The sequence below is a fragment of the Nerophis ophidion genome, linkage group LG09 (assembly GCF_033978795.1).
Source record: "Nerophis ophidion isolate RoL-2023_Sa linkage group LG09, RoL_Noph_v1.0, whole genome shotgun sequence".
Lineage (NCBI taxonomy): Eukaryota > Metazoa > Chordata > Actinopteri > Syngnathiformes > Syngnathidae > Nerophis > Nerophis ophidion.
Genome location: NC_084619.1, coordinates 52416397 through 52427550, shown reverse-complemented (window position 1 = coordinate 52427550; position 11154 = coordinate 52416397). Strand labels below are relative to the sequence as shown.

The 11154-nt window shown below is 41.0% G+C and overlaps 1 protein-coding gene across 1 annotated transcript; it reads left to right on the top strand.

Moving 5' to 3' along the window:
* The first annotated feature begins 4908 nt into the window (after positions 1-4908).
* On the top strand, positions 4909-10367 carry LOC133558833 (calcium/calmodulin-dependent protein kinase type II delta chain-like). Its single transcript, XM_061909966.1, has 2 exons — positions 4909-5089; positions 10223-10367. Exons 1-2 carry the CDS (start codon positions 5025-5027, stop codon positions 10350-10352), a joined length of 195 nt encoding a protein of 64 aa, XP_061765950.1. The 5' UTR covers positions 4909-5024; the 3' UTR covers positions 10353-10367.
* Positions 10368-11154: the final 787 nt, after the last annotated feature.

The window sequence follows — 11154 nt, the reverse complement described above, 5'->3', positions numbered from 1 at the left end:
TTCCAACCAACAACGTGGATCCAATGTTAGACACCAAATTTGTCTCAATTTACAAAAATACAACTATTTTGCAACGTTGTTTGGAAGTCAGTTTTAAAAAACATATACGTATAATCAACATTATTTCAATGTTTTTGAAGGTTTACCATATCAAACTGTAAAAAGATTAAATATAATTATTGTATACAGTTAAATCTAAAGTAAAATTACAAATTCAGTGATAATATTTGAATGGGCTCCTCTGTAGTGGAAAAATTGGGCACCGAGCTCAAAATGGTGAAGAACCCCAGCCTACTCTAGATAGATAGATAGATAGTACTTTATTGAATCCTTCAGGAAAATTAAATGGGGTGCTACAGAGATTAGGAGGGACAAAAAAATATTATCAAACCTGGAAAAGGAGTCGCCAAGGGTGCCATTGGAGCTAGAATTTTGTCACCCTATAACAGTGTTTTTCAACCACTGTGCCAAGGCACACTAGTGCCGTGAGATACAGTCTGGTTTGTTGTGGGAGATTATCTAATTTCACCTATTTGGGTTAAAAATGTTTTTTACAAACCAGTAATTATAGTCTGCAAATAATGTGTTGTTGTTGAGTATTGGTACTGTCTAGAGCTCGACAGAGTAATACGCTTCCATATCAGTAGGTGGCAGCCGGTAGCTAATTGCGTTGTAGATGTCGGAAACAGCAGGAGTCAGTGTGCAGGTAAAAAGGTGTCTAATGCTTAAACCAAAAATAAACAAAAGGTGAGTGCCCCTAAAAAAAGGCCTTGAAGTGTAGGGAATTCTATGCAGAACCAAACTAAAACTGAACTGTCTACAAAGTAAACAGAGACAGAATGCTGGATGACAGCAAAGACTTACTGTGGAGCAAAGATGGCGTCCACAATGTACATCCGAACATGACATGACAATCAACAATGTCCCCACAAAGAAGGATAAAAACAACTGAAATATTCTTGATTGCTAAAACAAAGTAGATGCGGGAAAATTGCTCAAAGGACGACATGAAGCTGCTGCAGGTAAACACCAAAAAAAGAGAAAAAGCCACCAAAATAGGAGTGCAAGACGAGAACTAAAACACTACACACAGGAAAACAGCAAATAACTCCAGATAAGTCACGGCGTGTATGTGACAGGTGGTGACAGTACACCTACTTTGAGACAAGAGCTATAGTGATTCATGTTTGGTTATGGTAAAGTCATATCCAACAATTGCGACAACAACTTTTTACTGTCAACTGAGTTTTTGTTTTTAATGATTTCTGATAGTGGTGTCATACTTGCCAACCTTGAGACCTCTGAATTCGGGAGATTGGGGGAGGGTTTGAGTTAAACAAGGTAGAGGGGAGGGGAGGTAGCAGGGGTGTATATTGTAGCGTCCTGGAAGAGTTAGTGCTGCAAGCGGTTCTGGGTATTTCTTCTGTTGTGTTTATGTTGTGTAACGGTGCGGATGTTCACCCGAAATGTGTTTATCATTCTTGTTTGGTGTGGGTTCACAGTTTGGCGCATATTTGTAACAGTGTTAAAGTTGTTTATATGGCCACCCTCAGTGTGACATGTATGGTTGTTGACCAAGTATGCTTGCATTCACTTGTGTGTATGAAAAGCCGTAGATGTTATGTGACTGGGCCGGCACGCTGTTTGAATGGAGGAAAAGCGGCCGTGACGACAGGCCGTCCTCAGGTCAGCATGCGGCTGTTAAGGGGTGAAGGTTTCAGGTGAGATGGGATGCTAAAGGCAGTGCCTTAAAGGCACACCCCCAATATTGTTGGCTGGGTGGAAATCAGGAGAAATTTAGGAGAATGGTTGCTCCAAGAGATTTTTGGGGAGTCTCCCAGGAAAATCAGGAGTGTTGGCAAGTATGGGTTTTTGATTGATTGATTGAAACTGTTATTAGTTGGTTGCACAGTACAGTACAGATTCCGTTCTATTGACCACTAAATGGTTACACCCGAATTAGTTTTTCAACTTGTTTGAGTTGGGATCCACGTAAATCAATTCATGGGTGGCGTCCATCCGGATTTTATCAACGCAAAAAATGTGCCTTGGCTCCAAAAAGATTGAAAAACACTGCCCTATCACAGTGGTTCTCAACCTTTTTTCTGTGATGTACCCCCCGTGAACATTTTTTTAATTCAAGTACCCCCTAATCAGAGCAAAGCATTTCTGGTTGAAAAAAAGAGATAAAGAAGTAAAATACAGCACTATGTGATCAGTTTCTGATTTATTAAATTGTATAACAGTGCAAAATATTGCTCATTTGTAGTGGTCTTTCTTGAACTATTTGGAAGAAAAGATCTAAAAATAACTAAAGAGTTGTTGCAAAATAAATAAGTGATTCAATTATAATGAAAGATTTCTACACAGAAGTAATCATCAACTAAAAGTGCCCTCTGAGGATTGTAATAGAGATCCATCTGGATTCATGAACTTAATTCTAGAAATGTTTTCACCAAAAAAAAAAAAAGAAATCTTTTTCATCTATATTTATGGAACATGTCTGCAAAAAATCTAGCTGTCAACACTGTTCATATTTGGTTGAAGTATTATTCAATAAATATATTTATACATTTTTGAATTGTTGCAATTTTTAGAATATTTAAAAAAAAAAAATCTCACGTACCCCTTGGCATACCTTCTAGTACCCCCAGGGGTACACGTACCCCCATTTGAGAACCACTGCCTTATCATATGAAATAAAGAATAATGCAATACTAATACTAGACAAATATTTCTGCTGTCTACTCTGTGTTTTCATGAAAAGCTCACTTGGGTAAAAAAAAAAAAAAGTGATATTTAAAACTCCGTAAGTACAAAACCTGTATTGGTGATACTGGTCCTGTATCTGCTTGATATCGGACCGATGCCACAACGACGGTATCACCCAACTCTACAGTTGTGCTCAAAATCATTCAACCCCCACACAATTTTGGTGTTTTAGCAAGTTGGACATTTATTCCGTATTTTGTTTATAATCATATCAAATAAAGATGTGTCAAATAGACAAATGCAACTTAAATTGTAACACTGTATTTTACAAAATACCAAAAAAGGACATTTTTCTTAATATCTCATTGACAAAATGATTCAACCCCCTAGTTTTATGCATCTTTAGTACTTAGTAGAACACCCTTTGGCAGTAATGACATCCTTCAAACGTGATACATAACCGGACACAAGCTTCTTGCAACCATCTACAGGTATTTTAGCCCATTCCTCTTGGGCAAAGGCCTCCAGTTCATTCATATTCTTGGGCTTGCGTGCTGCAACTGCCTTCTTCAAGTCCCACCACAGGTTTTCTATAGGATTTAGGTCTGGCGACTGTGAAGGCCACTCCAGAGTCTTCCAGCCCTTCTTCTGCAACCACTCTGATGTTGATTTGGAGGTATGCTTGGGATCGTTGTCCTGTTGGAAGGTCCAACGTCTCCCAAGCCTCAGCTTCGTCACTGACTTCATGACATTTGCAGCTAATATATCCTGGTAGGAAATAGAATTCATAATGCCTTGAAGGCGCTGGAGATTCCCGGTACCTGAGGCAGAGAAACAGCCCCAGAGCATGATTGACCCCCCCACCATGATTAACAGTAGGCAAGGTGTTCTTCTCTTTGTAAGCTTCATTTTTTCTCCTCCAGACATAACGTTGATTCATAGGCCCAAAGAGTTCCACTTTTGTCTCATCACTCCATAGAATAGTTTCCCAAAACCTTCGGGGTTTGTCCAGATGATTTTTGGCATACTGGAGTCTATTCTTCTTGTGCCTGGTAGTCAGAAGTGGGGTGCGCCTGGGAGTTCTGGCATGGAGGCCTTCATCTCGTAGTGCGCGCCTTATTGTCTGGGACGAAACTTGCGTTCCCCCCTCTGCAATGTCCTGCTGTAGTTCCTCAGCTGTTACCCGGGGGTTTTTCACCACTGTACGCTTCAAATACCGGACAGCAGTTGCACACAGCATCCTCTTTCTACCACGCCCAGGTAGTGTTTCCACTGTGCCTTTAGCTTTAAACTTGCGAATTATGCTCCCAACTGTGTCTCTTGGAATGTGTAATGTCTTTGCTATTTTCTTATATCTATGTCCCACTCTCCCTTGTGGAGGGGGTCCGGTCTGATCCGGTGGCCATGTACTGCTTGCCTGTGTATCGGCTGGGGACATCTCTGCGCTGCTGATCCGCCTCACAGTATCATGTTAGACCCGCTCGACATCCATTGCTTTCGTCCTCTCCAAGGTTCTCATAGTCATCATTGTCACCGACGTCCCACTGGGTGTGAGTTTTCCTTGCCCTTATGTGGGCCTACCGAGGATGTCGTAGTGGTTTGTGTTGTGGTTTGTGCAGCCCTTTGAGACACTAGTGATTTAGGGCTATATAAGTAAACATTGATTGATGATATCCATATCCTTTCTTATGAAGAGAATTTACCTCCTCTCTTGACTTCTTTGACCACTCCCTGGACTTCACCATGTTGCAAATACACCATTGACCATCTACAAGAAGCTGAGCGTCACAGTCTTTTTCAATCAGTTTAATTGTTGTTCGTTATGGTTCTAAACACATCTACAGGTGTTTTCAACACCTGATTGAAAATACTTTATTCTGTTCTTAAGAGTTATGATCTTCAAAGGGTTGAATACTTTTGTCAATGAGATATTAAGAGAAATGACAATGTTTGGTATGTTACAAAATATAATGTTGTAATTCAAGTTGCATTTGTCTATTTAATGCATCCTTATTTAATATGACTATAAACAAAATACGGAATAAATGTCCAACTTGCTAAAACACCAAAATTGTGCGGGGGTTGAATAATTTTGATCACAACTGTATATCGCTCTCAACCAGACTTTCTTTCCCCCCACACACACAGAAGGCGTCTTCGCGACAGTACACGATCTGTGTTCCCTCCAGCTCCTGGCCCCGCCCCTTCGTGCACGCAGCCCTCCACTTTTCTCTCCACACTCTGCGCGGCTGTCAGCGAGGCGAGAAGCCAGGCGTTCTCCCGCCCTTCCTACCACCTCACCTCGGTCAAACATGGCTACAGTGGTGACCTCGACCCGCTTCACGGATGAATACCAGCTCTACGAGGAACTCGGAAAGTAAGCGCTCTCTCCCTTGCGTCTCCCCGCTGTTTGTGCGTCGCTTGCCGCCGTGTGCGTGTGTGGAGTTGACACGGCGCGAGACGGGAGGCTGTCAGAAACAGCTCAAGCCCGCGACCTCCTCGCTCTTTTAATCCCCCAAATCCCCGCCCGTAAAGATGCATTGCGCCATGGTGGAAGAACTTGTTTGGTGCACAAGCGTGTTTAAAAAAAAAAAAAAAAAAAAAAAGATGTTTTAATGCAGCAGCGCCATGCTGGCTGTTGTTGTGCATGGTTGCTACTACTGCATACACAAGGACCCTCACCTATCTTACACGGCTTTGGCAAACAGGGGCTGCATATTTTTTCTGGCATTGCACCTTTTTTTTTTTTTTTCTTTGGCTTCGTAGCTGCGGTTTTAATCTTCCTGCACCTCCATTAGTAACTGCAGCAGCAGCTTTAAGGAGGCTACTTCTTCTATTCTCCTGTTGCCTTCTCACATTTCCACCATTTAGCTATAATGACTGGATGTGTGTGCAATGGTACTGGGTTGCCTCCCTCCTCCTGCACCACACTTCCACAGTCTCAGTGTATATGTATGTATATATGTACATCCATGCATTTGTTTTCTCTCCACCTTGTCCTCATAAGGGTCACGGCGTACCAGCTGACTTTGGGGGCAGAAGGCGGGCACGTATGGTGGAACCTTGGTTTAAAGGCCTACTGAAACTCACTACTACCCACCACGCAGTCTGATAGTTTATATATCAATGATGAAATATTAACATTGCAACACATGCCAATACGGCCTTTTTATTTTACTAAATTGCAATTTTAAATTTCCCGGGACTTTTTTCAAGAAAAAAGTCCCGGGTAATGATGACGTGTACGCGTGACGTCACGGGCTGTTATGAATATGAGCGCTGCGCACACACACAGCTAAAAGTCGTCTGCTTTAACGGCATAATTACACAATATTTTGGAGATCTGTGTTGCTAAATCTTTTGCAATTTGTTCAATTAATAATGGAGAAATCGAAGTAGAAAGATGGAGTTGGGAAGCTTTAGCCTTTAGCCACACAAACACACGGTGATTCCTTGTTTAAAATTCCCGGAGCTGAAGCTTTACTATGGATCACAGCGGTCAAGCGAATATGGATCCCGACCGAATGTCAACCGGCAGGTTTCGGTGAGAAAATTGTGGTAAAAAGTCGCCTCTTACCATTGTGCAAGTTCTCCCACTTAAAATGATGACAGAGGTCTGTAATTTTAATCATAGGTACACTTCAACTGTGAGAGACAGAATGTGAAAAAAAAATCCAGGAATTCACATTGTAGGAATTTTAAAGAATTTATTTGTAAATTATGGTGGAAAATAAGTATTTGGTCAACCATTCAAAGCTCTCACTGATGGAAGGAAGTTTTGGCTCAAAATCTCACGATACATGGCCCCATTCATTCTTTCCTTAACACGGATCAGTCGTCCTGTCCCCTTAGCCGGGCGGCATGGCGTATTACAGGAATCGGGAACCTTTTTGGCTGAGAGAGCCATGGAAGCTAAATATTTTAAAATATATTTCCGTGAGAGCCATATATTTTTTTAACACTGAATACAACTACAGTAAATGTGTGCATTTTTATGTAAAACCAACATTAGGGTATAACACGTCTTGAACAGGTGCGATAGAAAACGGATGGAAGGATAAAAATGCATGAGAATTTTTTTATATTTTGAACGTTATTTTAACACTGATTACCAGTGGAATTATTCATTACTTATTGTGTCAAGCAATTAAAAGATTAATCTGAGAGCCAGATGCAGTCATCAAAAGAGTCACATCTGGCTCTAGAGCCATGGGTTCCCTACCCCTGGCGTAGTGGGTAGAGCGGCCGTGCCAGAAACCTGAGGTTTGCAGGTTCGCTTCCCACCTATTGACATCCAAATCGCTGCCTTTGTGTCCTTGGGCAGGACACTTCACCCTTGCCCCCGGTGCCGCTCACACTGGTGAATGAATGATTGGTGGTGGTCGGAGGGACCGTAGGCGCAAACTGGCAGCCACGCTTCCATCAGTCTACCCCAGGGCAGCTGTGGCTACTGATGTAGCTTACCACCACCAGGTGTGAATGAATGATGGGTTCTCACTTCACTGTGAGTGCTTTGAGTATCTAATAATAGGAAAGCGCGATATAAATCTAATCCATTATTATTATTATTATTAGCAAAATACACAGCCCCAAAGCATGATGTTTCCACCCCCATGCTTCACAGTAGGTATGGTGTTCTTGGGATGCAACTCAGTATTCTTCTTCTTCCAAACACGACGAGTTGAGTTTATATCAAAATGGATACATGGATTATACAGCAGAGGATTGGGAGAATGTCATGTGGTCAGATGAAACCAAAGTAGAACTTTTTGGTATAAACTCAACTCGTCGTGTTTGGAGGAAGAAGAATACTTAGTTGCATCCCAAGAACACCATACCTACTGTGGAGCATGGGGGTGGAAACATCATGCTTTGGGGCTGTTTTTCCTGCTAAGGGGACAGGACGATTGATCCGTGTTAAGGAAAGAATGAATGGGGCCATTTATCGTGAGATTTTGAGCCTAAACCAACTTCCATCAGTGAGAGCTTTGAATGGTTGACCAAATACTTATTTTCCACCATAATTTACAAATAAATTCTTTAAAATTCCTACAATGTGAATTCCTGGATTTTTTTTTTCACATTCTGTCTCTCACAGTTGAAGTGTACGTATGATGAAAATTACAGACCTCTGTCATCATTTTAAGTGGGAGAACTGGTTGCACAATCGGTGGCTGACTAAATACTTTTTTTCCACACTGTACATTACAATGCAGAAAACAGTGTACGCAAGAAAAAAAATCCAGATATATTACTACTTTTTTGCCCCACTGTGTATATACATCTATATATATATATATATATATATGTATATATATATATATATATATATATATATGTGTGTGTGTGTATATATATATATATATATATATATATATATATATATATATATATATATATAAATATAATGTGTGTGTGTATATATATATAAAAATCCTGATATATTACTACTTTTTTGCCCCACTGTGTATGTGTGTATATATATATATATATATATATATATATATATATATATATATACACACACAAATGTATGGAGTTTGCATGTTCTCCCCGTGACCGCGTGGGTTATCTCCGGGTACTCTGGCTTCCTCCCACTTCCAAAGACATGCACCTGGGGATAGGTTGATTGGCAACACTAAATTGCCCCTGGTGTGTGGGTGTAAATGTTGTCCGTCCATCTGTGTTGGCCCTGCTATGAGGTGGCGACTTGTCCAGGGTGTACACCGCTTTCCGCCCGGATGCAGCTGAGATAGGCTCCAGTACCCCTCGGGACAAGCGGTAGAAAATGGATGGATGGATGCATGTATGTGTATATATATATATGTAGGTGTGTAAATGTTTGTATATTAGGGTTGTACGCAATTATTAGTATATTGGTTTAGTATAGTACCGCAATACTAATGAATCATATTCGGTACTATACCGCCTCTGAAAAGTACTAGTCCGCCACATAGAATATGCTAAAAGAGAAAATAAGCAGATATTAACAGTAAATCAACAAGTAGATTATTAATTCGTTTTCTACCATTTGTCCTTTATAATTTTTTCAAAATTATAGAATGATAAATGACACAACATGTTACTGCGTACGTCAGCAGCTAAATTAGGAGCCTTTGTTTGCTTACTTACTAATAAAAGACACGTTGTCTTGTATATTCACTATTTTATTTAAGGACAAACTTGCAATAAGAAACATATGTTTAATGTACCATAAGATGTTTTGTGAAATGAAGGCCAATTATGCAATTTTTTGTGGTCCCCTTTATTTAGAAAAGTACCGAAACGTATCGAAAACATTTTGGTATCGGTACCAAAATATAGGTATCGCGAAAACACTAGTGTGTGTATATGTGTGTGCGTGTGTGTGTACAGTACAGACCAAAAGTTTGGACACACCTTCTCATTTCAATGCGTTTTCTTTATTTTCATGGCTGTTTACACAGTAGATTGTCACTAAAGGCATCAAAACCCTTTCAGGTGACTACCTCGAGAGAATGCCAAGAGTGTGCAAAACAGTAATCACAGCCAAGGGTGACTATTTTGAAGAAACTAGAAAAAAACAACATGTCTTTAGTTATTTCAAACCTAACGAATGAAGCGTTCGTACGCCGAACATTCGCACACAGAGGCATATTTGGTGCAATGTAAAGGTTTGTAAACAGATAAGAGGCAAATAAGAGGCATTTGTGAATCGATGTTGGCAGCTCTTGAGCTGACCTACTCTGTGACCTAGTGGCTAGTGCCCACCCTGAGATAGGTAGGTTGTGAGTTCAAACCCCGGCCAAGTCAAACCAAAGACTATAAAAATGGGACCCATACCTGCACTCAGCATCGAGGGTTGGAATTGGGGGTTAAATCACCAAAAATGATTCGCGGGCGCGGCACTGCTGCTGCCCACTGCTCCCCTCACCTCCCAGGGGGTGAACAAGGGGATGGGGCAAATGCAGAGGACAAATTTCACCACACCTAGTGTGTGTGTGACAATCATTGGTACTTTAACTTTAACTTAACTTTAGCATGCAGCTCTTTACCGCCACCCTAGTGGCTCCCTGGAGCTTTTTGATGAGGGAAGATATTATTTTTTTTTGTTTCAATAGGGTTTCTGTAGGAGGATAAACATGACACAAACCTTCCTAATTGTTAGAAATCTCACTGTGTATGTTATACATGCTTCACTGATGAGAGTATTTGGCGTGCACCGTTTTGTCCTACTAATTTCAGCGGTCCTTGAACTCACCGTTGTTTGTTTACATGTGCAACTTTCTCCGTAACTGCCAAAGAAAGATGTTTCATGCCACTCCTCCTTTGTCTCATTTTGTCCACCAAATATTTTATGCTGTGTGTAAATTCACAAAGGTGATCTTTGTTGATGACTGTAAGCTAATTTCGCTGTAGGTACATATTGCATTGTTATGCCTCGTTTGTAGGGATATTTGAGCTCATTTAATTTTGTTTACCTATGTCTTCTGTGTATTTAATTTGTATTTGTTTTGTTTTCCCGCTCCAGGGGTGCTTTCTCCGTGGTGAGGCGATGCGTCAAGAAGTCCACCGGCCAGGAGTACGCTGCGAAAATCATCAACACCAAGAAGCTCTCTGCCAGAGGTGAGTGCACGCAGGAAAGCAATGGCGTCGTGTAGGATGCCTGACAACTGTGGCTCTTTAGCAGTGAAGTCACCTCCGGTTGCAGGAGTGTTCGCTTTAATCCCCAAAGAGCAGCTGATTCCTCTTCCTGGTCAGCCCAGTTTCCTGAAGAGCTGCAAGCCACTTGGCTGAGTTTCCTGCTGCGGTTTTAAAAGGCGCTCACTGTGAGGCTCAGCGAGCTTCTCACATTTGCATTAGGAGCAGCTTGAGGTTTGATGCCAAAACATCCTTGTGATCGATACGGTGTCTTATTGATGATAGCCCGCTACTTTGCACAATAGAAATTAACAGATTACCTGGAAAGAATCCACACAGTCAAAGCCCATGATTCGCTTACTCATGCACAAGAACAGACATGCAACTTAGGTGTGTAATATACCTTGTTTCCAAGCTAAAGATCACACCGGCACTCAAGCAGCACCCACCATATTTTAGAAGAAAGTAATATTCTTTTATATATACTGCATTAGCCGCACCTTACTTTCAACCGCAAATATATACCGGTATGAAATATTTTGAAAATGTTATTTACATACCTTAATGGTTTCCAAACGGTGTCTGTGACACGGCAGTAAAACGGCTGATCAAACAAAACAGAAGTCATTGTCATTGACCCACAAGCTGCGGAAGCTGGCTCTCCAATCAGCTAAACAGCCTCAACAACGCCACAGAAACATTTTGGTGAATTTACTGAGGAATTTGTGAAACTGAAACAATACAATAATAATGCCATTGTGAAGTGAAGTGAATTAAATTTATATAGTGCTTATCTATAGTGACTCAAAGCGCTTTACATAG